The sequence below is a fragment of the Leptodactylus fuscus genome, chromosome 7, assembly GCF_031893055.1.
Source record: "Leptodactylus fuscus isolate aLepFus1 chromosome 7, aLepFus1.hap2, whole genome shotgun sequence".
Lineage (NCBI taxonomy): Eukaryota > Metazoa > Chordata > Amphibia > Anura > Leptodactylidae > Leptodactylus > Leptodactylus fuscus.
The window spans coordinates 38,709,798-38,734,720 of record NC_134271.1 but is presented as its reverse complement, the minus strand read 5'-3'; the positions used below and the strand labels follow the sequence as shown (position 1 = coordinate 38,734,720).

General features: G+C 40.3%; 1 protein-coding gene across 2 annotated transcripts in view; it reads right to left on the bottom strand.

Moving 5' to 3' along the window:
• Positions 1-418: 418 nt before the first annotated feature.
• SLC12A4 (solute carrier family 12 member 4) overlaps positions 419-24,923 on the bottom strand; it is a 154,068-nt gene continuing 129,563 nt past the window's right edge. For both annotated transcript variants that reach the window (XM_075281777.1, XM_075281778.1), the window contains 8 exons: positions 19,968-20,136; positions 14,821-15,016; positions 11,438-11,607; positions 9,974-10,105; positions 7,316-7,423; positions 3,841-4,025; positions 2,622-2,755; positions 419-2,291 (listed from right to left, as the gene is read on the bottom strand). In XM_075281777.1, the coding sequence (XP_075137878.1) occupies positions 2,200-2,291; positions 2,622-2,755; positions 3,841-4,025; positions 7,316-7,423; positions 9,974-10,105; positions 11,438-11,607; positions 14,821-15,016; positions 19,968-20,136 (1,186 nt within the window). In that variant the 3' untranslated portion in view covers positions 419-2,199. The remainder of the gene's footprint in view (positions 2,292-2,621; positions 2,756-3,840; positions 4,026-7,315; positions 7,424-9,973; positions 10,106-11,437; positions 11,608-14,820; positions 15,017-19,967; positions 20,137-24,923) is intronic.

Here is a 24,923-nt window from a genome sequence, read left to right as displayed (position 1 = left end):
ACAATTTAAAATGTGGCCACGTGCCTGGTGGCATTACCACAGTGCAGCAAATGGACATGGGTCTTAAGTGATGCCCACTGTTACTAGAAGAACTGTTGCCAATATGCTGGACCACTGTTAGTGGAGGACCATACAAAAATGGGCAATGAAAATTGGTCTTTTGTTCTGGAACTATATTATCCAAGGTAGTATAGAAAAGTTAACAGAAGGCTAAACTGTTTAAACAACTGCAATGAGTGAAAATTCTGTCATACAATCATGAACCAACTAAATCGCTGCAGTTGTAGTTTAAAGAGGACCTGTCAACAAGTACCAAGTAATGCCATATCACATTTAATTGCCCCTGTGTCCCTAAAGTATTTGGCATGTACCGATATATATATATATATATATATATATATATATATATATATATATTTTTTTTTTTTTTTTATAACCCATCCACACATTCAATATATGTGGCCCCTGGAATGTGACATGTAAACTGCTAAGTAGGCAGTACCCTTTTGTTTTTTTCAGAACGACCTACCAGGAGAACCAGAGGTAGTTTACATACAAGATTCCAGGGATAATATCTCTTGAATGGGTGGATTGATTTGAATATAAAAAAAAATAAAAATACAAAATTGAGTCGGGGCACGTCAATCAAATGATGTATGGCATTTTGCATACAGTAAGAGGTGCTATTTACTAGAGCTGGTTGATGTATTATATTTAAATCTGAATTATTAAGCATAGATGAGTAAAATAATAAGAGAAACTACTTTATAGTTAACATCTGTCTTTGACTTGCTATATAATCAACTAGCTACAACTGTATAAATGAGTAGCTATAGTCTGGTGTGTGTGGAAAGCTCATTTTTATTTCTAAATACCATTTTAGTCTTACATGGGTTTTTGTTTTAATTTGTACAGAACTTGGAAAACAGCCAGTCTAAAACTATTTATACCCATATTAACTTTCAGACATATGCTGATTTGTTCAGAGTTCTCAATTAATATCAAGAACCGGTTTACCGTTGATTCACTTTACATACAGTGTTGGCTATGCTAGGTTGCATTTTGTGTAACGTAGTAGTTACACTAGTAGCCACCACCACTATAGACTGATGTAATACAATCTTAAAGGGGTTATCCACTTTCTAATATTGATGGCCTATCCTTAGGACAGGCTATTAATATTAGATCTGTGAGGGTCCAATAGTTGAGAACCCCGCAGATCAGATGTTTATTTGCTAGAAGCTCTGCTGCTTACTCGCCATATGGTTTGCAGTGCTGTCCCATTGAAGTCTAAACTTTGTATGGTAAGTGGACAGCGCGGATCCCAGGATGTAAACATTACCGGAAGCTGCCCTATCTCTGAACAGCTGATCTGCAGGGGTCTTGGCTGTTGAACCTTTACAGATCAACTATTGGTGGCCTATCCATATTAGGCCATCTATATTGGAAAGTGGATATCCCCTTTAGTATACCTGCAAAACTATGAAAATAAAAACATTATTACATGGTGAGTATTTGCTAAATTTAAATAGGTGCTATACAGAAAAAAGTAAATGAAGTATCCAATACAAGGTTCAGGGGATTCAAGTGGGCACACAAGTTTTAAAGAATGTATCTGATATTCTGACTATGCAGTCAGATTAATCAACTGATTTCATATGTGATACAAAAATAATACATGATAAACCATGAATTAGTTGGTAAGTGCCAGTCAATATTTTTTTTTACAACACTGTGGTACACTTTAAATACAGCCTATATTTCTTTAGTGAACACCATAACAGCTACTAAAGTACTAACAATCTACACCAGGGGTCAGCAACCTTTGGCACTCCAGCTGCTGTGAAACTACGACTCCCAACATGCTCCATTCACTTCCATGGGAATTTCAAGAACAGCAGAGCAAATATGCATGCTGGGAATTGTAGTTTTAAAACAGCTGGAGTGCCGAAGGTTGCCCACCCCTGATCTACACTAATGCATTGCAGTGTGTGTATTTTCTATGGAAAAGAATGTCTTACACCAATTAAATTCAAGACAGTCTGCCATATATTCAAGTAAACATTCATATACAGCTGTGGATGGAAAATAAGTTCAGATTGTATAAAAACATATGTCTAGATGTTTAATGTTCATGAATTTCATTTCTCTTCTAATACTTTTGATGAAAAGGCACAAATGTGTCAAACTGGTTCAGAATCAGGAATAGATGGTGATAACTTCTCTTCCTCCTCCTCGAACTAGCAACACTCGTTCCAGTCCTTCAGTTAATACCTCAAGGAATTCCATGTCTTAGATGAAGTTAGTTAAGGTCACTTTAAGTATAAGAATTCAAAACATCTTAAAATAGATAGATAGATAGATAGATAGATAGATAGATAGATAGATAGATAGAAATCTTATAGTGTAACTGTCATTTTACCTTTTCTTTAAAAAAAATTTGTTTAGGGGAGTGTTTGGTGAACACTGCCCCGTGTTCTGTTTAACACAATAAAAGCAAAGACAGGATGAAATGTCAATCATTCTACATGTACAGTACATTGCATTACACTGAAATGAAAGAAGAAGAAAGCTGATGAACATTTGGTTCTGCTAAATAACCCAGTGAGAAAAAAAGATACAGTTTTCATCACCATCTGTATTTTTAGGTGGACCTGGCATGTTGAGTAGTACTAATTTAGCATCGTGTGATTTTGTTACTATAACTTCATTCAGTTTCACTGCAGTATGCATCCTCCGAACATTGGACTGGTTGCTAAAGAATAAAATATATAAAAAAAATATTAGTTTCTTTTTAGATAACATGAAGGGAAAGGAGAGAAAGAGAAGACAAACAATCCTAAAACATAACAATCAAAACACTTACAGTATTTTCCACTCTCTGAAAGCATAAAGAACAGAAAGTAGAAAAAAAAAAACACAAAATAGAAAGTAATGAGAAAAAGGAAATGTTTAAAAAATATTCACAAAGGTAAATATAAATGAGGAATGGAGATCAAATATATTTAAACTATATTTAAAAATGGTGACTAACCTTATATTAACCTTTATATTAATACATTTAAAATGGTCACTAACTTTGTAACAAACTTTACTAGTTAAGCTATAGTGTATGAGAAATAACATTATTTGTGGCTATTATACAACTTGCAGATGCAGTGGACCATCACAATAGCGGTTATTTGAATAACCCCCATTTAAAAACATTCAATTTAATGCTGCCGTGTAATTTGAGTTAAAAAAACCCCAAACAAACAAAAAAAAACAGGTTGTCACACAGTCATTAATCACTGTTGTGTGTATGTAGCCTAAGGCTAGGTTCACACCTGCGCCTTGATTCCGTTCAGAGTTTTCGTTCCTGAATCTGCTTGAAAAATGCGAGGAGCAGGCCTACTCTCTTAGCATTTTTTGGATGGAAACCTGGCGGACCCCATTATAGTCTATTGTGGTCTGTAGGTTTTCACAGGTATCCACTTTTTAAGTAAATTGGGTTTCTATTTTCAGAATGCAGGTGTGAATCTAGTGCAAGACTGAGGTTACTTCAGAAGCTATGCAGTTTATTAATTGATTTTTTACAATGAACTCCTTATCTCCAGAAACTCCAAAGCTCAGAATGAGAAAGTCCAGGAAAAAAAGAAATGGAAGTTCTTAGCAATTGTATTTTTCCCAATGCATCCTTAGCTCACATTACTAGAGCCAAGTAAGAATATGAACATTTTGTATTCTCTAGGGGCTATGCACGTGACTCAATAAAAATCTTGACAAAATGCAGTGGTATGGTAGACTGATCCAGAAAATCCCCTTTAAATAAACACAATATCAACTCTTATTGCAACATACGGTTTTATGTTAATAAGCTCTCTGAAGGGTGGTGATGAACTATTTTTTCCTTGCTTTTCAGCACTGTGTTTCTCCTTTGTCCAAGTCATATGCATTATCTCTGGCTCTGTCTCAATCTCCTCTTCATCTTCAGAATACAAACTATCCAAGCGAATGATGGAATGCCTATCCTTTATTATCTGTGCCTAAGATAATTTGAAAGAAAAAAAAATAGCACCAACAGAATAAAGGCATGTGAGGGCAACAAAAAACTCTATTTCCCTATATTATCTTTGCAACTTTTTTTTTCTACATCTCTCTTCCCCTTTATTTCAATCTATCCCCCATCTGTTCATTTCCTAAACCCACTGTTAATCCTGCTTTCTCTCTATCCATCTCTCAACCAATGTTCTATCCATCCATCCCCCTCACTCCCTTTCTTTATACAGATATACAAATACACTTCTCAAAAAAATAAAGACAACACTCAAACAACACATGCTAGATCTGAATGATTGAAATATTCTCATTGAATACAAATTTGTACAAATTCTGTAAAAATTTGAATGTGATGACAACAAAATCACACAAAAATCATCAATGGAAATTGAATTTATTAACCAATGGAGGACTGGATTTGGAGTCACCCCCAAAATTAAAGTGGAAAAACACACTACAGGCTAATCCAACTTTGATGCAATGTCCTTAAAACATGTCAAAATGAGGCTCAGTAGTGTGTGCGGCCTCCACATGTCTGTATGACCTCCTTACAACACCTGGGCATGCTCCTGAGGGATCTCCTTCCAGATCTGGACTTAACAGACTGTCCAGGAGTTGGCAGATGCTTGTGTGCCACAGGAATATATATATATGCCTTTTGAAAGGCATATACATATATTTTTACATACTGTATATATGTAAGAGAGAGCCCAATGTCTGAAGCTTCATTTGTGTTTCTGTGATACCGGTCCTTTACAACAGCAGCCATTGTAGTTGTGACATGATGCTGGAATGCCACGCCCCTATATCATCATCCAGCCTGTGCTTGCAGACAGAGTGTGGAGAGAGAAGGAGGAAGTGATGAGACAGGAAGCTGCAGCCATATTGGCCAGAGGAAAACAGGGGCAGGAGATGGAAACCTGCCGGCATGTTTCAATCCCATTCATTTGAATGGGCTTGAAATGTCTCTGGCCGTGTGCGCCGGTGAGCGTTTTATGCTCTCCGCGGCGAAACATCTGCAAGGAGTTTGTATGTTCTCCCCGTGTTTGCGTGGATTTTCTCCCATTCAACAAAAAGACATACTGATAGGAAAAAAATGTGCATTGTGATCCCTATATGGGGCTCACAATCTACATATGAAAAAAAAGATAAGTCAGTGGCCATTATGTGCAGGATTCATTGTGTCTTATAGAAGATGTCTGTCATATTGAGGAGAGGAAGCTACAGTAAAGTTAAAGTAAAACACACAGGTACCTGCTGGGGTTGCTATTCCTAGTAATGTCAGGCATTTCTGGTTATTAATGTAGTTTCAGTAACTCCATGTGCCTCACATTAATAGCAGTTAACCTCATCCTGTCCCTCATTTTAACCCGTGTGCCCCATAAGGGTTAATAATATGTGAGATACATGGGGGTACTAATAAAGAACCTTAATTATGAAGATATATAATTATTACCTCCATAATAGAGTTGATTTGAATAGTATTCAAAACATAGTTTTGAATACCACACTCCCATAGCAATGAATGGGAGCGGGTGAACAGCAACGGGTTAAGCGCCGATGCCGGCCGCTCCCATTCATTTCTATGGAGCGAGGTATACAAAACTGCAGTTTCGAATACTATTCACTCATCTCTACTCCATATGTCCACATATCAGTAACTCATATGAGTCACACAGGGGGTTAATATAAGGGACATGATGGGGTTAACTGCTATTACTATGAGGCTCATGGAGTTACTAAGCTGTAATAACCAGACTTATCATCTGCAATGGTGGATTTTCCCCCCTCGGCTTATACTCGAGTTAATAAGTTTTCCTATTTTTTTTTGTGGTAAAATTATGGGCCTTGGCTTATATTCGGGTCAGCTTATACTCGAGTATATACAGTAATAAAGCATTTGGCAAAGTATCTTTTATTTCATTTTTTGGTTGTTTTTATTTTGCATTTCTGGACTTTTTTTTATTAGTCATACTGTGGAATCTGAGCAAGCAGTCATCTGATCATTGGTTCAGAATTATACACTCCAGTACTAGCTCTAAGATCTGAGACTATATATACAGCCTGACAACAGGGAAGGAGGCAGATCAATAGTTCATTGATCAGACCATTGAAGCTTCCATTGTAACACCACAGCCCATTTCTCTTGGAAGCACCAAAAGATGCAAGGTATCAGCTGTATATGAAAGCTAGAACTCCTGTCCGTGATTGTCATAGAGCATCTGAGAAGACGCCATGTGCATGCCCTAATATAGTATGGTTCGTACATTTACAACCTTCCCACCTCAGGCATTTTCCATTTTCATTTTTGAATCCCTGCTTTCCAAAATCCATAACTTTTTTATACTTCTGTTCACAGAAGAGTATGAGGGCTTAAAGGGATTCTACCACTAAAACACATTTTTTTCTAGTTAACACGTCGGAATAGCCTTTAAAAAGGCTATTCGTCTCCTACCTTTGGAAGTGCTCTCCGCCGCGCCGTTCGTTCAAAATACCGGTTTGTACCTGTATGCTAATTAGTTCTCTCGCAGCGATGGGGGCGTCCCCATTGCAGCTCGAAAACCGACCGCAGCGCCGCCTCTATGGTCTTTGGTATCCTCCCCTTCCTTCTTGCCGAACGTACTGCGCATTTTCGAAATTGCGGTGCCCGCACTATGGCTGGGACCGCAATTTCGCGCATGCGCAGTACGTTCGGCAATCTTCGCCTAACAGAGCGTACTGCGCAGGCGTCCGACAGGACGCTGAAGAAGGAAGGGGAGGATACCAAAGAACATAGAGGCGGCGCTGCGGTCGGTTTTCGAGCTGCAATGGTGACGCCCCCATCGCTGCTCCTGCGATGGGGACGCCCCCATTGCTGCGAGAGAACTAATTAGCATACCGGTACAAACCGGTATTTTGAACGAACGGCGCGGCGGAGAGCACTTCCAAAGGTAGGAGACGAATAGCCTTTTTAAAAGCTATTCCGACGTGTTAACTAGAAAAAAATGTGTTTTAGTGGTAGAATCCCTTTAACTTTTGCGAGACAAATTGTATTCTGTAGTGATACCATTTAATATTCCGTATGATGTACGAGGCTGGAAAAAAAAAAAATTAGAATGGGGTGGAATTGTAAAACATGTGTTTATATGACTTACTTTCGACATTCACTGTGAAGTCAAAATGACAAGTCACCTGTATGGGTCAGCCGTTTCCAATGACACCGAATTTATATAATATTTTTTAACCCCTTCAAAAATCCAAAACCTTGCAAAACAAACCTTGCAGCCATCAAACTTACCTCTCGATCTCTCTCTGTCTTGGTCAAGCGCATTTGTTTTAGCATTTGAGACCGTTGTTCCATCATCAAAGTTCTTTCATATGTATAAGCAGAAATATCACTATCGTGCTGAAAAAACAAATATAAAGGTTTGAATAATTATGCAGCAATTTTATTATTTTGTTTTTATTACATTTTCAAATACATGTAGAAAACATCTGGGACACAATGGCTTGAACAAGCACATAGCAGTTAAATATAATGATGTTAAATCAACAAAATAAAAGGTTCATTTACATTTCCAAGAGTGGTCTGCATAAAATATGCTAACTTGAAGAGACCTATCCTGGAAGTAAAATGAACAAACAAAATAAACGAAAAAAGGGTGGATGGTATGCTGCCACATGGTGACCCCCAAACAGACTACCGAACACACTGGAAAGCGGTGTGCAGTGAAAGCACACAGACCTCATAGTCTATAATGGGGTCCATGTGCTCTCCGCGCGGTGTCCGCACGGAACATGCGAACAGAAAAGTAGATCGTGATCTACTGTGCTCTTATCCTGGGGAACACGTGCCATAAGCATTTGAGAGCACTGACCAACTGTGAATCAAGTTGTACAATTTGCTTAGTTTCTGGTTTCAGACTTTAGGTGTACACCTGGATAGGCAGTATTTTCTTTTGTATTATTAGCACTAGAAAGGCAGGTTTTGTTTGTTTTATTTTTATTTATATGAGCCTGCAAATAAATCTGTTTGCAGCCAGTTACACCTAAGGACCATAAAACAGAGTGTGCCATGCAAAAAGACAATGGGGTGGGGTTTGAGATTTTTCAGCAGAATGTCCTCTGTTGACACTTGGATGTCACTCCAAGTGCCTTCCATAATGCACTCACCTCTATGGGGCTTTTGATCTGTTCTCATTACATGGAACTCGATAGGACCTGCTTTATAGTTATTAGAACAGAACGAACCTTAGACGTTCCGTCGGGAGACACTTGGTCTGTACATTTGGTCAAGTGCATTAGGTCTAAAAAATTTGCATGTGGACTGCTATTTCTGGTGTGCCTGCTGCAGTGGGCCTGTCTATCCCAAGAGATGACTGTCCCCCTACCCAATACCCTACACTATGACACTAGGCAAAGGGATTTGGGCAAAAATTTAAAAAACTAGACAATTCTAAATGTACGAGTGATTATTGATTGTAATTTCAATTTTTTTTTTTATTTTTTTTTTAACTAAAGTTCAGTGAGCTGGCCCCAGGAGGTGTAAGAACTATTTTTTTTTAAAACTCTTTATATTGGTATGACGTCAGACAGACAATAGCTACTAATGGATTTGACAAAATCAGGATATACATTGTTTCAAGTGTAATACAGTGAAGGAAAAAACTAAGAACAATAAAAAAAAAATTGCTGTAGAACCAATGCCACCACCAAGTCCATATGCAGAAGCCCTGTAGTCTTATGGGGTCCAGAGTTCAAAATCAATATAGGCTGCATAAAATGCATAAAAAGGCCAACATTGCAACATTATGACCAAACAGAGTACAATGTACAGTGAATATCACATAAGTTAAAGTAATATAGAAATAGTAGAAGTCCTGGATACTCCAGTGAGTCCTCGTCACTTAAACAGTAAGTGAGCTAAGGACTGTGCAAAAGTATGGGCACATACTTCTGAGGGCAGCCTCTCCCTTTGTATACCAGTTGATTATATGGCAGAATAGAATTACCATATATACTCGAGTATAAGCCGACCCGAATATAAGCCACAAAAAAACCTAGGAAAACTTATTGACTCGAGTATAAGCCGAGGGAGGGAAATGCAGCAGCTACTGGAAAATTTCAAAAATTAAAATGGTCAGAGTTTTTGGGTGCAGTAGTTGCTGGGTGCTGGGAAAGGGGAGGGGGTGTTTTGGTTGTCTGTCTGCCCCTTCCTTGAGCTTGAGTACTGGGTTTTCTTTCCCCACTTGGAATTCAGCCTGACTGAATATAGGGTATCTGCAGTGCTCCTATTAACCCCTTCCCAATGGAACAGGAGCACTTCAGATACCCTATATTCAGTAGGGTAGTATTCTTTTTTTTTCACTATTTTATGGGAGATTCTACTACTATTGCGGCTGGTCATAGACCCCCCCTCCAAAAATTGTGCTGAAAAACAAGGCTTATACTCGAGTATATACAGTAACTACTTTTCTCCACATGGACATGAAAGGAGAGGGGAGAGCCATTTATAGTAGCATGGTTGTTTTCCTGGCCAAAGTGTTGGATCTATTTGATGTAGCTTCCTTGTTCTACCACCCAGATACTGACCACAGAAGAAGAAATGGTTGATCATAACTGGTGTGGGAGTCTCAATCCCCTCTTGATGGTACTCGTCCATAGACGAGTACTTTTGGGGGTGGGGCGTTCCTCCCCGGTCTCACAGTACAGCACTATAGGCACTGCTGTGAAGAAGGGGGTTCCTGGCTGAATGTAAGGAACGCCCTTCTGACGGTGAAGAGCTATGGTACCGGCACTAATAGCTCTTCACCGGGGGCACAGATCATGAAAGCCGACAGTGCGCTGAAATCAGCGCACTGTTGGCTTTCCAACGATATATAAAACCGCATGTGACCCAACTCATGAAAGGTCCTCTTTAAGGTTAGCAAATGAGTATTTTTTTCCATTGTCTTACCATTTCAACTACTTCTACCTCAGCTTCTATTCTAAGATGATAAAGGAACATTGCAAGGTCTTTCTTCATCTGGATACTGTTGTCATCCATTTGTGCTACAGTAAAAATCCTCATTCTGCACTTTTTCCAAACCTGGTAAATCAAAAAAAAAACAAAAAAAACAAAAAAACAAAAAAAAAACCAGACATTGAAGTAATTATACCTCTTTACTTTCACAATATTCATTTGTCCAGAAAAACATACAGGGGTTTGGTACTGAAGTGTATAGCTAGATAGATATGTATAGATATTAAAGTTAGGTATTTTCCTGATTTGCAAAAATGTTTAAAATGTAACATTTTAAATATGGTTATTTTCATGGAAAAAAACAAAAACATTTAACTGCATTCAGTCTAGTGGGATTCAAGTGCCCAAAATGCATGCAAACTTTTTTCCCACAAATCAGGAAACTAGGAGGGGTAATGTATAGATGGGCTCCCATGCATGTAATTTAAATCAGTCTGCTACTTCTCACTCTGTTAAATTGTTGCCTGTTGAGACTCAGCTTTCCTCCCAGCAAGCGTTACTGCAGTCCCTTGTTATGGCACATGATGACCTGGAAAATCTTAACAGCTGTAATAACGTGCAAATTCGAAGACTGTCGGAGGGTTATGATGGTGCTGATATCTGTTCCACTGTTTAATGAGGTATTGCGTGACCCACCCGAAACTCCGAATGAAGTGGACAGAGTACACCATACATTAGGTCTCTGTTATGCCAAATTCATTACTATGTCCTCAAAGAGACATTTCCTTTCATGAGGAAACACTGGACACTGGGAACGAAGGCCCATGGCGAAATTACTTTACAACTCCTATCTGATCTCTCAAACCCTGCAGTGCGGCATCTAAGAGAATCCCCCTCCTTCCCAATAAACTCATAAAGACTGAGGCGACATATGTCTGGGGATATCTCTTCCATCTTCTAGTCAGGAAACAAGACCGAATCTTCCAGATTCATTCACCTGCAGATCTCCTGGCACTATTTCAATTTTTGGGGAGACCTCCTTGTGAAATCCTGGTCTGGATCTAGATGACTTTCCTCCAAAAACCTGCCAACCAACGCAGACTGCGTCTGGTCCTTCTGCCACTCCATCCTTACAAGCTGGACCAAGATGCTCATCAGTGCCAGAAGTCTGCCACGTGACAGTGATCACTCAGTTGGTGTGATCCACAACACCTTTCCACTGACTGTTGACTTATTTCTACATAGAGATACAGTGACAACTTCAACCCATGATGACATTTACACCACTGGATCTTTAAATGAAATCAGGGTGCTGTTAGTCACGACCTGCCAGTATAGGAAGTATCCTTGTGTTGTGTATCTTTTTGTTCCAAATGTTTAAAGCATGTAAATTTTTACATGCCAAAAAAATAATGGTGTATATCAATTTGTGATTAATAAAAATATTTAAAGAAATACCTTATGCTGTTTTAATAGGAATGGCAGAAGCATAAGCATCCCACCATCATGCACAATCCACCAAACATCAATATTTCCTTCTAGGTAACGTTCATGGTTGCTTGGATAAAAAGACACATTTTTAGGGACCATGAGTGCTAAATGAGCAGCAGTTGTACACCGTACGGTATCTGGATAAGAATGACAAAAAAACAAGGTAACAACTATTAGACATGGTGACATCTATAGCAAATGCACAATTGCTAGAATTACTAGATGGGAGCAGTACTGTGCAATCCCTTTATTCTTATAATATGCTAATAATAATATACTAGGACAGCACTATAACTTTTACATTGGGATGTATGGCACCTGCTTAGAAGTTAACACAGCTGGGACCCAGAAGCAGGATCCACAACCAGAGACAGCTCTACAGACCATTAAATGCTCAGATGTTACCAAGGCATCTGTGAGGTTGCTTTAAAGGGATTCTATCATTAAAATCACATTTTTTGTCGATCACACGTAGGAATATCCGTATGAAAGGCTATTCTTCTCCTACCTTTAGATGTCTTCACCATGCCACTGTTCGGTAGAAATTCCGGTTTTTGACTGTATGCAAATGAGTTCTCTTGCAGCACTAAGGGCGGGCCCCGGCATTCAAACAGAACTGGTGGCATCCCCAATGCTGCGAGAGAAATCTCCAGGGCTGCCTCCATCTTTGTAAGCGGCAATTTTCTTGTGGCCTGTGGGCATGTGCAGTCGGCTCTGCCCGAGGCCTAGAAGTTTGAACCCAGTTCCGGAAGAAGACGCGCAGAGAGGCCGTTCCTGAAGAAGATGCAGGCGGCGCTGGAGATTTCTCTCGCAGTGCTGCAAGAGAACTCATTTGTATACAGACGAAAACTGGGATTTCTACTGAACGGCAGTGCGGAGAAGACATCTAAAGTTTGAAGAAGAATAGCCTTTCTTAAGGCTATTCCTATGTGTGATCGACAAAAAAATGTGATTTTAATGATAGAATCTAGTGTTGAGCGAATACTATTCGAATCCTAGATTGGAATACCTCTGCTCCCATTCAATCCTATGGAGAAAGGTATTCAAAACTAGAGTTTCGAATACTATTTGCTCATCTCTAATTGAATCCCTTTAACACCTCTTTCTGCTGTGGTAGCTAGGAGCCTTCTGATGGCTCTCAGCTCTAGCATAGAAATAAGTGCTACTGAGCTCTCCTTTTGGTAGGGCTCAGTAGTAATGTAGTAACTTCACCATAGATCATTGCTAACTTATTAATGCACTAAAGTCTAGAGAAGGCATGTCAAACATGCGGCCCTTTACAGGCATATCTGCGGCCCGCACAAAAGTCTCAAACTTTGTCTCTAAACTTTAGGGCTGAAGAGCAGAAGCAGGTAAGCTTCTGCAGAAGAAATTTACGGATAGGGGATAAATACTAGATTTATGATGATGGGAGGGTTGGAGTGCTGGGGAAGGGTTGGGGTGCTGGGGGAGGGGGGCTTTATGATGTCTGTCTGGCCCTTCCTTGGGCTTGAGGACTGTTTTTTTTCCCACCCACCTTGTAATTCTTTCACTTGGGGGTTAATTGGACCATTACAGTCTGTAGTGCTCCTATTAACCCCCAAGTGCAAGAATTGCAAATGGGTGGGAAAAAACAGTTCTCAGGCCCAAGGAAGGGCAGACATCCAGAAGCCCCCCCTTCCCCAGCACCCCCCCCCCAGCACTCCAACACAATAATGGTGTCTGCCAGCTTTAACTGAGGTGCCATTTTACCGGCAATCGCAGGCACCCGGAGCAAGATTCGGCGCCTGCGTGCATTTTTATGGCAGCCGGGAGCCTTGTGAGGCTCCAGCCTGTCATTCTATACTTTCTATTGTAGGCTACTCTATGTAGCCTGCAATAGAAATGCCGGATTTCTGTGATGCATGGTATTAGTGATCAGTCCCCTAGGCCCTAGCCATTAGCTGCTGTGTGCGGCCCTTGCAAAAACATCTTGTTACTCATGTGGCCCTCGGGGTACCCTGAGTTTGACATGCCTGGTCTAGAGCAAGCCCTATTTGGAAAGGATGAGGAGGGGTTAAAAAATGTAAAAAGTTTAAAAAAGGTTTTAAAAAAAAAAATTAAAAGGTTAAAGTTAAAATCACCTTCCTTTCCATAAATCACCTATAAAGAAAACAAAAATAAAGATAACAAAAATAAACACATTAGGTATCCCTCTCTGAAAACACCCTCACTATTAAAATATAAAAATGTGCCATATGATAAATGTAACAGGAAAACGCCTAAACAGCCATTTATCCCCAAAAAATTGTAATGAAAGTGATAAAAATATCAGACATTCCCCAAAATATCATCAACAAAATTTCAAGTTGCCCCAGATAAGAAAGGGTGTTCCTCACAGCTCAGCTAGACTGTCATGAACGCTCTTCTGAAGGTGGGCAGAAATCTGTGCCGAAACTAATGGCACAGATATCTCCAGCACAGGGGAAAGTAACGAGAAATCCGACAGTGTGCTGAATTCAGTGCACTACTTTCTAGCGGTATATAAAACCACATGTCTAGGAGGACATGAAAGGTTCTCTTTAATATTCCATGTGATGTACTGGGAAGCTGGAAAAAAAATTAGTCAGGTGTAACTGTAGAAAAACTGTATTTGCGTGATTTTATTTTTTTTTAGCCTTCACTGTGCAGAAAAATGACATGTCTATGTATAGAGGAAAAAGGAAAAGAAATACTCAGCCCACTTGCAGGAAATGTCCTTAGTATAATGTTCCACTCCAGATCATCATCGGCCTTGCATGGCTGAAAACTTTCTCAGCTTGGAGTGAAGTAGCAAATCCATGGATAAAAAAATAATCCAGCACGGCAGATGTGACAAATTAAGACTGCACCATAGGGCTATGATTAAGGAAGGTTTTCCGAAACGCATCAGACAGACGCAGCAATTTTTAATGATGCGTGTACAAATTGCTTTTATGACTATGTACTAATAAAGGTGAAGTCTTAATTTGTCGCATCTGTCGTGCTGGATTATTTTTTAGCCCTAAAATGACATGTCACCTGCATTCTCTAGGTGTGTATTCTATTCTGCTATATGTAAAGTACAGGTGATTACATAAATACAAAACCCATAAGAAAATAGTGTAAATACATTCTGTTTCAATTCCATCCCATTCTGATTTTTTCCAGCTTCCCAGTACATCCACTGAAATATTTAGTGGTGGCCTTAAGAAGTAAATTTTTTCCCTTAAAAACAAGCCATTGTATAGCTCTGGGGACAGAAAAATAAATAAAAAAAATTATGGCTTTTTCAGGGTATGGAGTAAAAAACAAAATCAGAAAAACCAAAAATAGCTAAGTAAAAGTATTGAGACAAAAAATACAAGACTTGCCGATGAAAGTTTTCCATGAACGTGGGTCTTCACTCTGTCTCCAACCATAAGGCCATCCCAACATCACAGTGTTGTGCTTCATTCCTCCAAGTCCACATGACTGGATCAAATGTGAAATTCCTTCTTTAATTTTATTGGAAACAACCACTTGGCAGAAACCTTTAACTTTCTCTATTTCCATCATATTTTTTACAGTCTGTAATGGCCAGAAAACAAATTTGTTATCGCATGGTAATGTAGATGTACACTATTCACTATATAAAAACTATAATGTTTCAAACACTGGAGGTTTTTGTTCAGTTTATCGTACCATATGAAACGGTTTAAAACAATATATTTGTATTTTAGTTTTTAAAGTTTAATTACTTTTGTTAACTAATTTTGAGAGTACAGCCTCATGCACATGACCAAGGCCCAATGTGATGGGGGTCTAAAGGGAACCCCCTTTAAACTCAATAGAGGACAGAAGATTCTTTGAAAACATCCAAATGTCATCTGAGGGCATTCCATTAAAAACAAAAAAGTTTGAACATATTCTAAAATAGCATGGAACAACAATATAAAACATATAGTATGACACAGTATGACAACCTCTCTGTTTTCATAAAAATTCTGAATTTCTGGCAGTATTTACGTCATTAATATATTTTGTAATATAAATTTTGGATAATTTCTGTGAAATCCTGCTTTTTTTTAACTTTTCCCCTTGTTTTTGTATTGAGAGCTTGTCTTGCGTCTCACTGAATGTTATGGTGTACGGGACTGTGTAGTAGAGAAAATGAGGGTAGAGGTTGATCACTTCAAGTTATATTTCGGACATTATAAAATGTACACACTTGCTTTTTGTATTATATAACAGTAGACTCTTTTCTTTCATGTGACACTATGCTGCAATAATTTCACAAAAGAAGTTCCCCCAAAAGAAAAAAGGAAAATGTAATAAAACGTAGCTTTTATTGAACTTGCTTTAAAATATTAAAAGGAAAAGGGGACGGCCCCTATAGCATTAAAAAGTATAATGGGCGGTGTAGATAAACCAACACTAGAAGGTTAGTGTCATCGACATAGTCCCTGGGTGCTAGGAATGGTGGTGATAATGTCTGCTGTGGTAAGGGATAGCTTGCTCACTTAGATCACAGGTGTTTGTGAACTGTGAATCATACTCTAGTCTACACGGTATAATAGCCACACATTAGATGCCACTATTGACTCAGTGGCAGACTGACTACAGAGTATCCGTCTCTGCATTCATAAAATAGACCACACACTTGGTTAATGTGTGTGCGTCCCTCAAAGAGCAGCCTATCCCTGCATCTATCCCCAGCGATTCCTATTAGCAGCATATAACCAGGTCCCTATACTTCTATGCAATGTATACAATGGCATCTCTTGTTTGAGCAGCTTTGCCTGCTGTCTCTTCTTCTCACTTCTTTCCCCCTAGCTTACTGAACAGGACACTATGAAGTATCATGATTACTAGAAATCTAATATAAATGCTGATCAAACAATATGCACATACTTCTAGAGAAGGACTCCGCGTTATTAGTGTGTTTCCATAGAAAGATAACACACACAGCTTTATCAGCAAACTGAAATTAGATAACAGTGAGAGCAGTGAATGACATCACTTGTCCTGCTTAACATGCAGGTCTGGAGTTTTGTAAACGCTGTGTAAACAATGGAAGGAATAATGTCACATAGCAGGGAAATAAAGCAGCATCGCTAAAGCAATATATTTAGGTAAACTCTTCAATTTAAATAAGATGTAGTATAGACAGGATGCTTGTGATGGGAATACCCCTTTAAGCGAGGTCATATAAGACAAGGTAGCTCATATAATAGGGCACAATTTATGAGAACCATTTCCTCGAATGTAAATCTCCTTCAGTCAACTGGTAAACAGATGATGATTAGAGATGAGCGAACAGTGTTCTATCGAACACATGTTCGATCGGATATCAGGGTGTTCGCCATGTTCGAATCGAATCGAACACCGCGTGGTAAAGTGCGCCAAAATTCGATTCCCCTCCCACCTTCCCTGGCGCCTTTTTTGCACCAATAACAGCGCAGGGGAGGTGGGACAGGAACTACGACACCGGGGGCATTGAAAAAAATTGGAAAAAGTCATTGGCTGCCGAAATCAGGTGACCTCCATTTTAGACGAATAGTGGATTTCAAATCCGGGTCATATGAGAATGTGAACTTTGTGACTATGAGACAGGGATAGCTGTACAGGCAGGGATAGCTAGGGATAACCTTTATTTAGGGGGGAATGTTATTAAAAATAACTTTTTGGGGCTCTATCGGGTGTGTAATTGTGATTTTTGTGAGATAAACTTTTTCCCATAGGGATGCATTGGCCAGCGCTGATTGGCCAGAGTACGGAACTCGACCAATCAGCGCTGGCTCTGCTGGAGGAGGCGGAGTCTAAGATCGCTCCACACCAGTCTCCATTCAGGTCCGACCTTAGACTCCGCCTCCTCCAGCAGAGCCAGCGCTGATTGGCCGAATTCCGTACTCTGGCCAATCAGCACTGGCTAATGCATTGTATTGGCGTGATGAAGCAGTGCTGAATGTGTGTGCTTAGCACACACATTCAGCTCTACTTCATCGGGCTAATAGAATGCATTGGCCAATCAGCGCTGGCCAATGCATTCTATTAGCTTGATGAAGCAGAGTGTGCACAAGGGTTCAAGCGCACCCTCGGCTCTGATGTAGCAGAGCCGAGGCTGCACAAGGGTTCAAGCGCACCCTCGGCTCTGATGTAGCAGAGCCGAGGGTGCACAATGGTTCAAGTGCACCCTCGGCTCTGCTACATCAGAGCCGAGGGTGCGCTTGAACCCTTGTGCAGCCTCGGCTCTGCTACATCAGAGCCGAGGGTGCGCTTGAACCCTTGTGCACACTCTGCTTCATCAAGCTAATAGAATGCATTGGCCAGCGCTGATTGGCCAATGCATTCTATTAGCCCGATGAAGTAGAGCTGAATGTGTGTGCTAAGCACACACATTCAGCACTGCTTCATCACGCCAATACAATGCATTAGCCAGTGCTGATTGGCCAGAGTACGGAATTCGGCCAATCAGCGCTGGCTCTGCTGGAGGAGGCGGAGTCTAAGGTCGGACCTCAATGGAGACTGGTGTGGAGCGATCTTAGACTCCGCCTCCTCCAGCAGAGCCAGCGCTGATTGGTCGAGTTCCGTACTCTGGCCAATCAGCGCTGGCCAATGCATTCTATTAGCCCGATGAAGTAGAGCTGAATGTGTGTGCTTAGCACACACATTCAGCTCTACTTCATCGGGCTAATAGAATGCATTGGCCAATCAGCGCTGGCCAATGCATTCTATTAGCGTGAACTGAGTTTGCACAGGGGTTCTAGTGCACCCTCGGCTCTGCTACATCAGATTGCTACATCTGATGTAGCAGTGCCGAGTGTGCATCAGATGTGTAGTTGAGCAAAACTGACTCAGCTAAGTCTCTGCATTCGCATAGGAATGCATTGGCCAGCCTTCGGCCAATCAGCGCTGGCTCTGCCGGAGGAGGCGGAGTCTAAGGTCGGACCTGAATGGAGACTGGTGTGGAGCGATCTTAGACTCCGCCTCCTCCAGCAGAGCCAGCGCTGATTGGTCGAGTTCCGTACTCTGGCCAATCAGCACTGGCCAATGCATTTCTATGGGGAAAAGTTAGCTTGCGAAAATCGCAAACTGACAGGGATTTCCATGAAATAAAGTGACTTTTATGCCCCCAGACATGCTTCCCCTGCTGTCCCAGTGTCATTCCAGGGTGTTGGTATCATTTCCTGGGGTGTCATAGTGGACTTGGTGACCCTCCAGACACGAATTTGGGTTTCCCCCTTAACGAGTTTATGTTCCCCATAGACTATAATGGGGTTCGAAACCCATTCGAACACTCGAACAGTGAGCGGCTGTTCGAATCGAATTTCGAACCTCGAACATTTTAGTGTTCGCTCATCTCTAATGATGATACTATGTCACTTAAAACAACTTACAAAAAAACGTTGCTCTACTGCAGAAGACCCATCTGAGCAGTACACGTTCAGGTTGGAGAAGTCTATGGGTCTCCTGCAGTCAAGACGAAAGTGCGGTTTTTGGCACTGGTTAACAAATCACTTCCTCATACAGTGGTGATGGAGGGGTGGGGGAAGAGGTTTCACTTGACAATCTTAGGCTTTAGTGGAAACTGTAGTATACAGTATATATAGTAAATCCCCCAACACCGCTCAGAGACCAGAACTTATTAACTAGGGCACAAACGTAGTCCATTAGAGATATGATAATTTTACACCCCAGTGATACTGGATATTAAGCTGCATTAAGATATCTGTTCTTTGTAGACACGCCATAACAGCACGGACGGCAGTCAAGAAACATTTGAAGCTGTTAGAAAGGGGTTTCAAAACATCGAACTTTGTGGTCTCATTCAGCATTTAAGGCAGGGAGGGAAAATAGGCTATGTGAAGAATAACAGGTTTAGAGGCTTAAAGTCAAGTGCACATGTTGCTTTTGTTACACAAAAAACAAACTGCCTGCGTTTTTTGTGCAAAAACACACTGTTAAAAAGAATAATGTCCCATAGTGGCCCATTCACACGGTATAATGTTCCATAGCGGCGCCTCCATATGGAATTCTTTTCCATGGGTCCCCCCTGCAAATGGTATTATGTCCCCTATTGGCCCTGCACACAGTATAATATTCCAATGAATTTTCGCTACTCACTAGCTACTATTATTCTGTGGGATCTCTTCAGAGGTAATCACATCTCCTGCAATCCAGAGTGAATCTGTTCTCTTCAGCGCTTCTGCCTGATGTCAGGGACCGCTGATTGGGTCACAGGGGTCACATAGGCGTAATTATGCATAATAACACTGACGTGACATCTGAGACCCTATCAACGGTATTTTACATAAGGCAGAACCCCCAAAGACAGTATGGGGTTGCTCCAGAGCCCAAGAGAGGTGAGTAACATTGTTTTTATGTTTTATCACCTCTCCTGGAGCTCCGCTTATTCTACTCTGGAGTCTGAATTACTAATTATCCACCAAATCTGTCTAAAAGGGGAACCAGGGGTAGACAAATGGAACAGTTCTGCAAACAAACAGTAGATCTGATTAAATTATGTAAAGATGCATACCTGTTCAGCAGCCTGCACTTCGCCATAGCTGTCCAAGAAATTACCCTGTATTGCAGTACCAATAATAGTTAACCCCTTCCCAGCTTTTAGCTGAGAAGCAAATGTGAGCAGACGTGGATATTTAACATGTAAATCCTCATCCAATTTTAGCAAAACCAGCAGCTGAGGCCTAAAAGATAGCAATAAATCAAAATAATTAAAACATAATTAACATATACAACATATGTATAACATATACATATAATCACAGTTAATACAATACAATTGAAAGGGCTTGTACCACCACAAAAATTACTTCAAAACTGCAGTGAAATCTCTTTGAACTGACCACACATTTGAACAAAAAAAAGGTGTGTTTTTTATAAGAATGGTCCCTTCCAAGAAAAAAAAGTTTACAGAATGCAGGTTTAAGGGGTATTCCCGTGAATATAACTATTTCTAAATTTATAGATGATTAAAAGTTAAACATTTTTGCAAATATAAGTACCGGTAATTAAACATTTTGCAGAGTTTTAAAGATATTCTCTAAATATCTTGGGGTCACAGTCTGTTGTCTGGATCGGTTGCCAGTGGATACCACCATGAATGCAGGAACTTTCCAAGGTAAGAAAATTAGCCATCGTTTCCTTATTATGGGATATTGTCTGATACATTTAGTGTCCCTGCCTCATAATTCAGCTACAATAAGAAAATCATGGCTGGTTTTTGACAAATCCCAGACCATAGAAATTTTCTGCATTTGTTGTCGTATCCATTGGCAACCAAACAATACAACAGACTGTCACCACTATGAAAGTTAGAGAAAATCTTTAAAACTTTGCAGAATTTTTTATTACTTGTATTAGCAAAAGTGGTTAACTTTTATCTATCTACAAATTTAGATAGGACTATAGTCATACGAACACAGGGGTGACAAAAGAGGTGACAAATAGAGTAAGCAAGCCCTGAAATAATAATAGAAGAGCCAAAAATCATGTATTTTATTCTTCAGCATATTACACAGAACCAGGTATCATATCACACAGAACCGAACCTAGACTGGGACAAATAAAACTATCATGGTACTGTACATAAGTCACTCCAATCCACACACAACCATAGGGGACCCTATTCTTTCTTACTCCCCAGAAGACCTTTTTTCCTAACACAAAATGTCCCCATCATTCATGGTCTACAGTATGGCATTTTTCTAAACCTGGTCCCCATCATGGTTTTCCTCTTACTCCTAGAGAAGAGGAAAGATCTCTGGCACAAGTGAATGGCGACAGGTCCGCAACTACAGTCATTCATATAATGTTTTACACAGTATAAAGGCCCCCTTACGCCCCATACATTCCAATGGCCCCTTATGCTCCCATACAGCATTATGGTCTCCTTACGCCCCCATGCAGTCCAATGCTACCACCCCCCTTACTTAAGTATTATGGCCGACTTATGTGCCTCTTTTGCCTCCATACAATATAATGTATCCTTATTCCCCCATACAATATAATGCCCCATTTAATGTTCTCTCATGTTGGCATGCAATGGCTCCTTATGTCCCCATACAATACAAAGCCCATTACACTCCCATATAATGAATGCCTTAATCCCCAATATAGTACAACACTACAGTACCTACTTAAGTCCCATACAGTACACTGACCCCCTTACGCCTGCCACACTCTGCCTTGAAGGTCCTGGGGGGTAATCAAGAAGTGCAGTTTTCGTTATCATTCACACTCTTAGCTCATAGGACTTTTCCTTCTATCAGCTTTGGTGCTGGGACATCAGCAGCAGCAAAGTGAATTCTCTAAAGCTTAACATTTAATGTATATTCAATAAAAGGCCCCTCAAAAATGCTGAGATAATAAACCAAATAACGTAAAATCGCCAATGCAGTTGCAATCATTGAGCATCAGGTGTCTCAATAACTTACACTATGAGATACCCCAATTTCATACCTTGATGCACTGCCATATCTGTAGTAAATAAGGCATCTAGTATGAAACAATCCAGGAACTTGTAACCAGCATGGTGACAGATGATCACTGTTAGGAGGTGTGAAGTGATTAACTTACCCTAAAAGACTCACCCTTTTATCCCACAATAAAAATATCACTCCTGTCCTTACATAGGCTCTCACAAACTCTCACCTTATTAAACTAACTGACCTTACTTATACCCAATTTCTATTAACATGATATGGCTATAATGTACAGTATATAATCTATGATCTACATGTTGTACATGTCACATAGAAAGGTGATGTTTCTGTGACATATTGTGTTGTGCTAAATCTAGGTTGGTGCTGTAATAGAGCTGAAGAGCGCTATAGTCAAACTACAGCAACATATAACCAGGAATGCTTTCTATAAACATCCATACAGCTCAGGGTGTATTAGAAGACAGAGAAAATGACTGGGACATCTCAACTTTCTTGGAACTGTGTCACATATTTGTGACACCAGACCTTATGTATCAGAAATGTTCACTAGAATATACAATTGTCCCACAGAATTGTTAGTTGTATAGCCTTTGCCGACACCAGTTACTAAACATGTAAATTTTGATGCATGATGGCCTGCATTACATTTACAGGCAATGATCAGGTATATCCCAACAAGAAGGAAAGGGACCGAGATAAGAAAAACCTGAAAGGCTGCATTCACACGGAGTAATGCCAGGCGTAATTTGAGCTTATTTTTACAGGCGTAGAAATCCGAGGGTCACGTTAACGTTGCATTTATGCGGCGTTTTTTTTTACTATGAGCGCATACGCGGCGTTTTTTGCTCGCGTACACGCTCCGTTAAAAAACGCGGAGCGTTTACGCGAGCAAAAAATGTCGCGTGTGCGCTCATAGAAAAAAAACGCAGCGTAAATGCAATGTTAACGCGACCCTCGGATTTCTACGCCTGTAAAAATAAGCTCAAATTACGCCCAGCGTTACTCCGTGTGAATGCAGCCTAAAGAGAAACCAAATGGTTTTTCTGTCTAGAGACTGTAAGCACTAAGGGCCTAAAATGTGCACCTTTATTTTGGTTCCTTTTTTTTTTTTTTTTAAAGATCCTTTCACTTGACTTTTGTTAAAGCTGCTGGTTTCATATTCAGAACTGACGTATGGCAGTCTGTTTTAGAAACTGAAGCTAGCTGAGCGATACTGAGAGACAATTGTATGCTCTAATATAACAGGGATACTCAACTGGTGGACCGAGGTCTAAACCTGGACCGCGGCTGCCTGTTGACAGAACCCTTGCATCGCGGCTCTTTCATTATGACAGCGGGAGAAACATTAATTTCCTACCCGCTGTCCCCAAGCCCTGATCCCTTACACAAGTGGCAGGAAGATTGGATATCATCACTCCCAATCTCTGCTGTCACAGTGTATGGGATCAGAGCTGGGGGACAGCAGACAGGAGATCAATGTACAATGTTAATGTTAATAATGTGAGGGGGGCCCTAATAGGGATTGGGTAAGGGGGGGTTACTAAAGAGCATACTGTACTATTGTATAATGAGACATTATACGGTGTATATTTTGTGTACTTTATGTAAAACCACAAATGTACAGCACCATGGAATTAATGGTGCTCTATAAATAAATAAATAATAAAAATGATGATGATGATACAAATACTGTGGGGGGATAACTAATGTCCGATTAGTGCTCCCTACAGCATAAGGCACCTTATTGAACCCCACCCATAGTATATAGCCACATTAGTTGCCCCTGCACAGTATAATGCCACATTAGTCACCCCTCACACAGCATATTGCCACATTACTTCCACCCTCACACAATATAATGTCACATCAGGAAATATTTTTTCCTAAATTTTTATTCCCTAAATCTGGGGTGTGCCTCATAGTCAGATGCATTTTTTTGTCCAAAAAAATACTGTAAAATGCTGGATATGTTCAGTTCAGACCTTTCCTTGATGGTGGAACCTACAACGGACCTTTACTAAAAATAGTTGAATACCCCTGCAATAATAAGATTTAGTCAGACATATTTTGATAGTATGTGATATGAATGAAATAAAAACAAAAAACAAAACAAGAGAGTGTATATTCAGATACACCCAGATAAGTAATCCAGATTAGTAAATCCAAAAAAGGGAGTAATCATAAAACACAAACACATGACCCATATTGGAAACTACACCCCTCAAGGAATTTACCAAGGGCTATACTGAGCATTTTTATCCCACAAATTCTATTAACATTGGACAGTGAAAAGGAAAAACAGGATTTTTTGTACCTTTTCTTATTGTATTCACTGTGGGACACAGCACCATGGGTATAGACCTGGCCACTAGGAGGCTGATACCAAGAGAAAGAAAAGCTGTTGGCTCCGCCTCTGGGCTATACTCTTCTCACAGACATTGTGCTAGTCAGTATGTACAGCAGCAGTAGAAGAAAAATACCGAAGCGCAAGAAAGAGAACGGAACCAACAAACCCCAACATGTCCTGCACCCAAAAAAGTAAAACCGCTTGTGCAGCAACAACAGGAAATAAAAAAACAAGGATGGGATCTGTGTCCCCCAGTAAAAACAACAAGAAAAGGATTTTATGGCGAGTACAAAAAAATCCCAATTTATTGCTTATTTCAATGGGGGACACAGTGCCATGGAATGTCCTAAAGCAGGCCCAGAGGGTGGGAGTTAAATGGCCATTGCAAGGGCTTGGGAGAAGATGAGCCAAAAGGAGAGCCTGGAAGGACAAAACCATTGTACCCAGGACTCGCAGGCAGAAGTGAAGAGAGAATAAAAGGAACTTGCAAAGGCAGGACACGCCCAAACACGGGGCCAGAATCTCGAACTCCAGGAGGAAAAGACAAGACACGAAGCATATCAAGTATCATTCCCCAGAATTCCAGGTACAGAGAAGGCACAAAGCAGAACTTTTACCTGCTGAAGAGTCAGCAAAGCCAGCGAAGGGCGCAAGGTGGCCCTCAAGCTGGTCAGAATGTCCA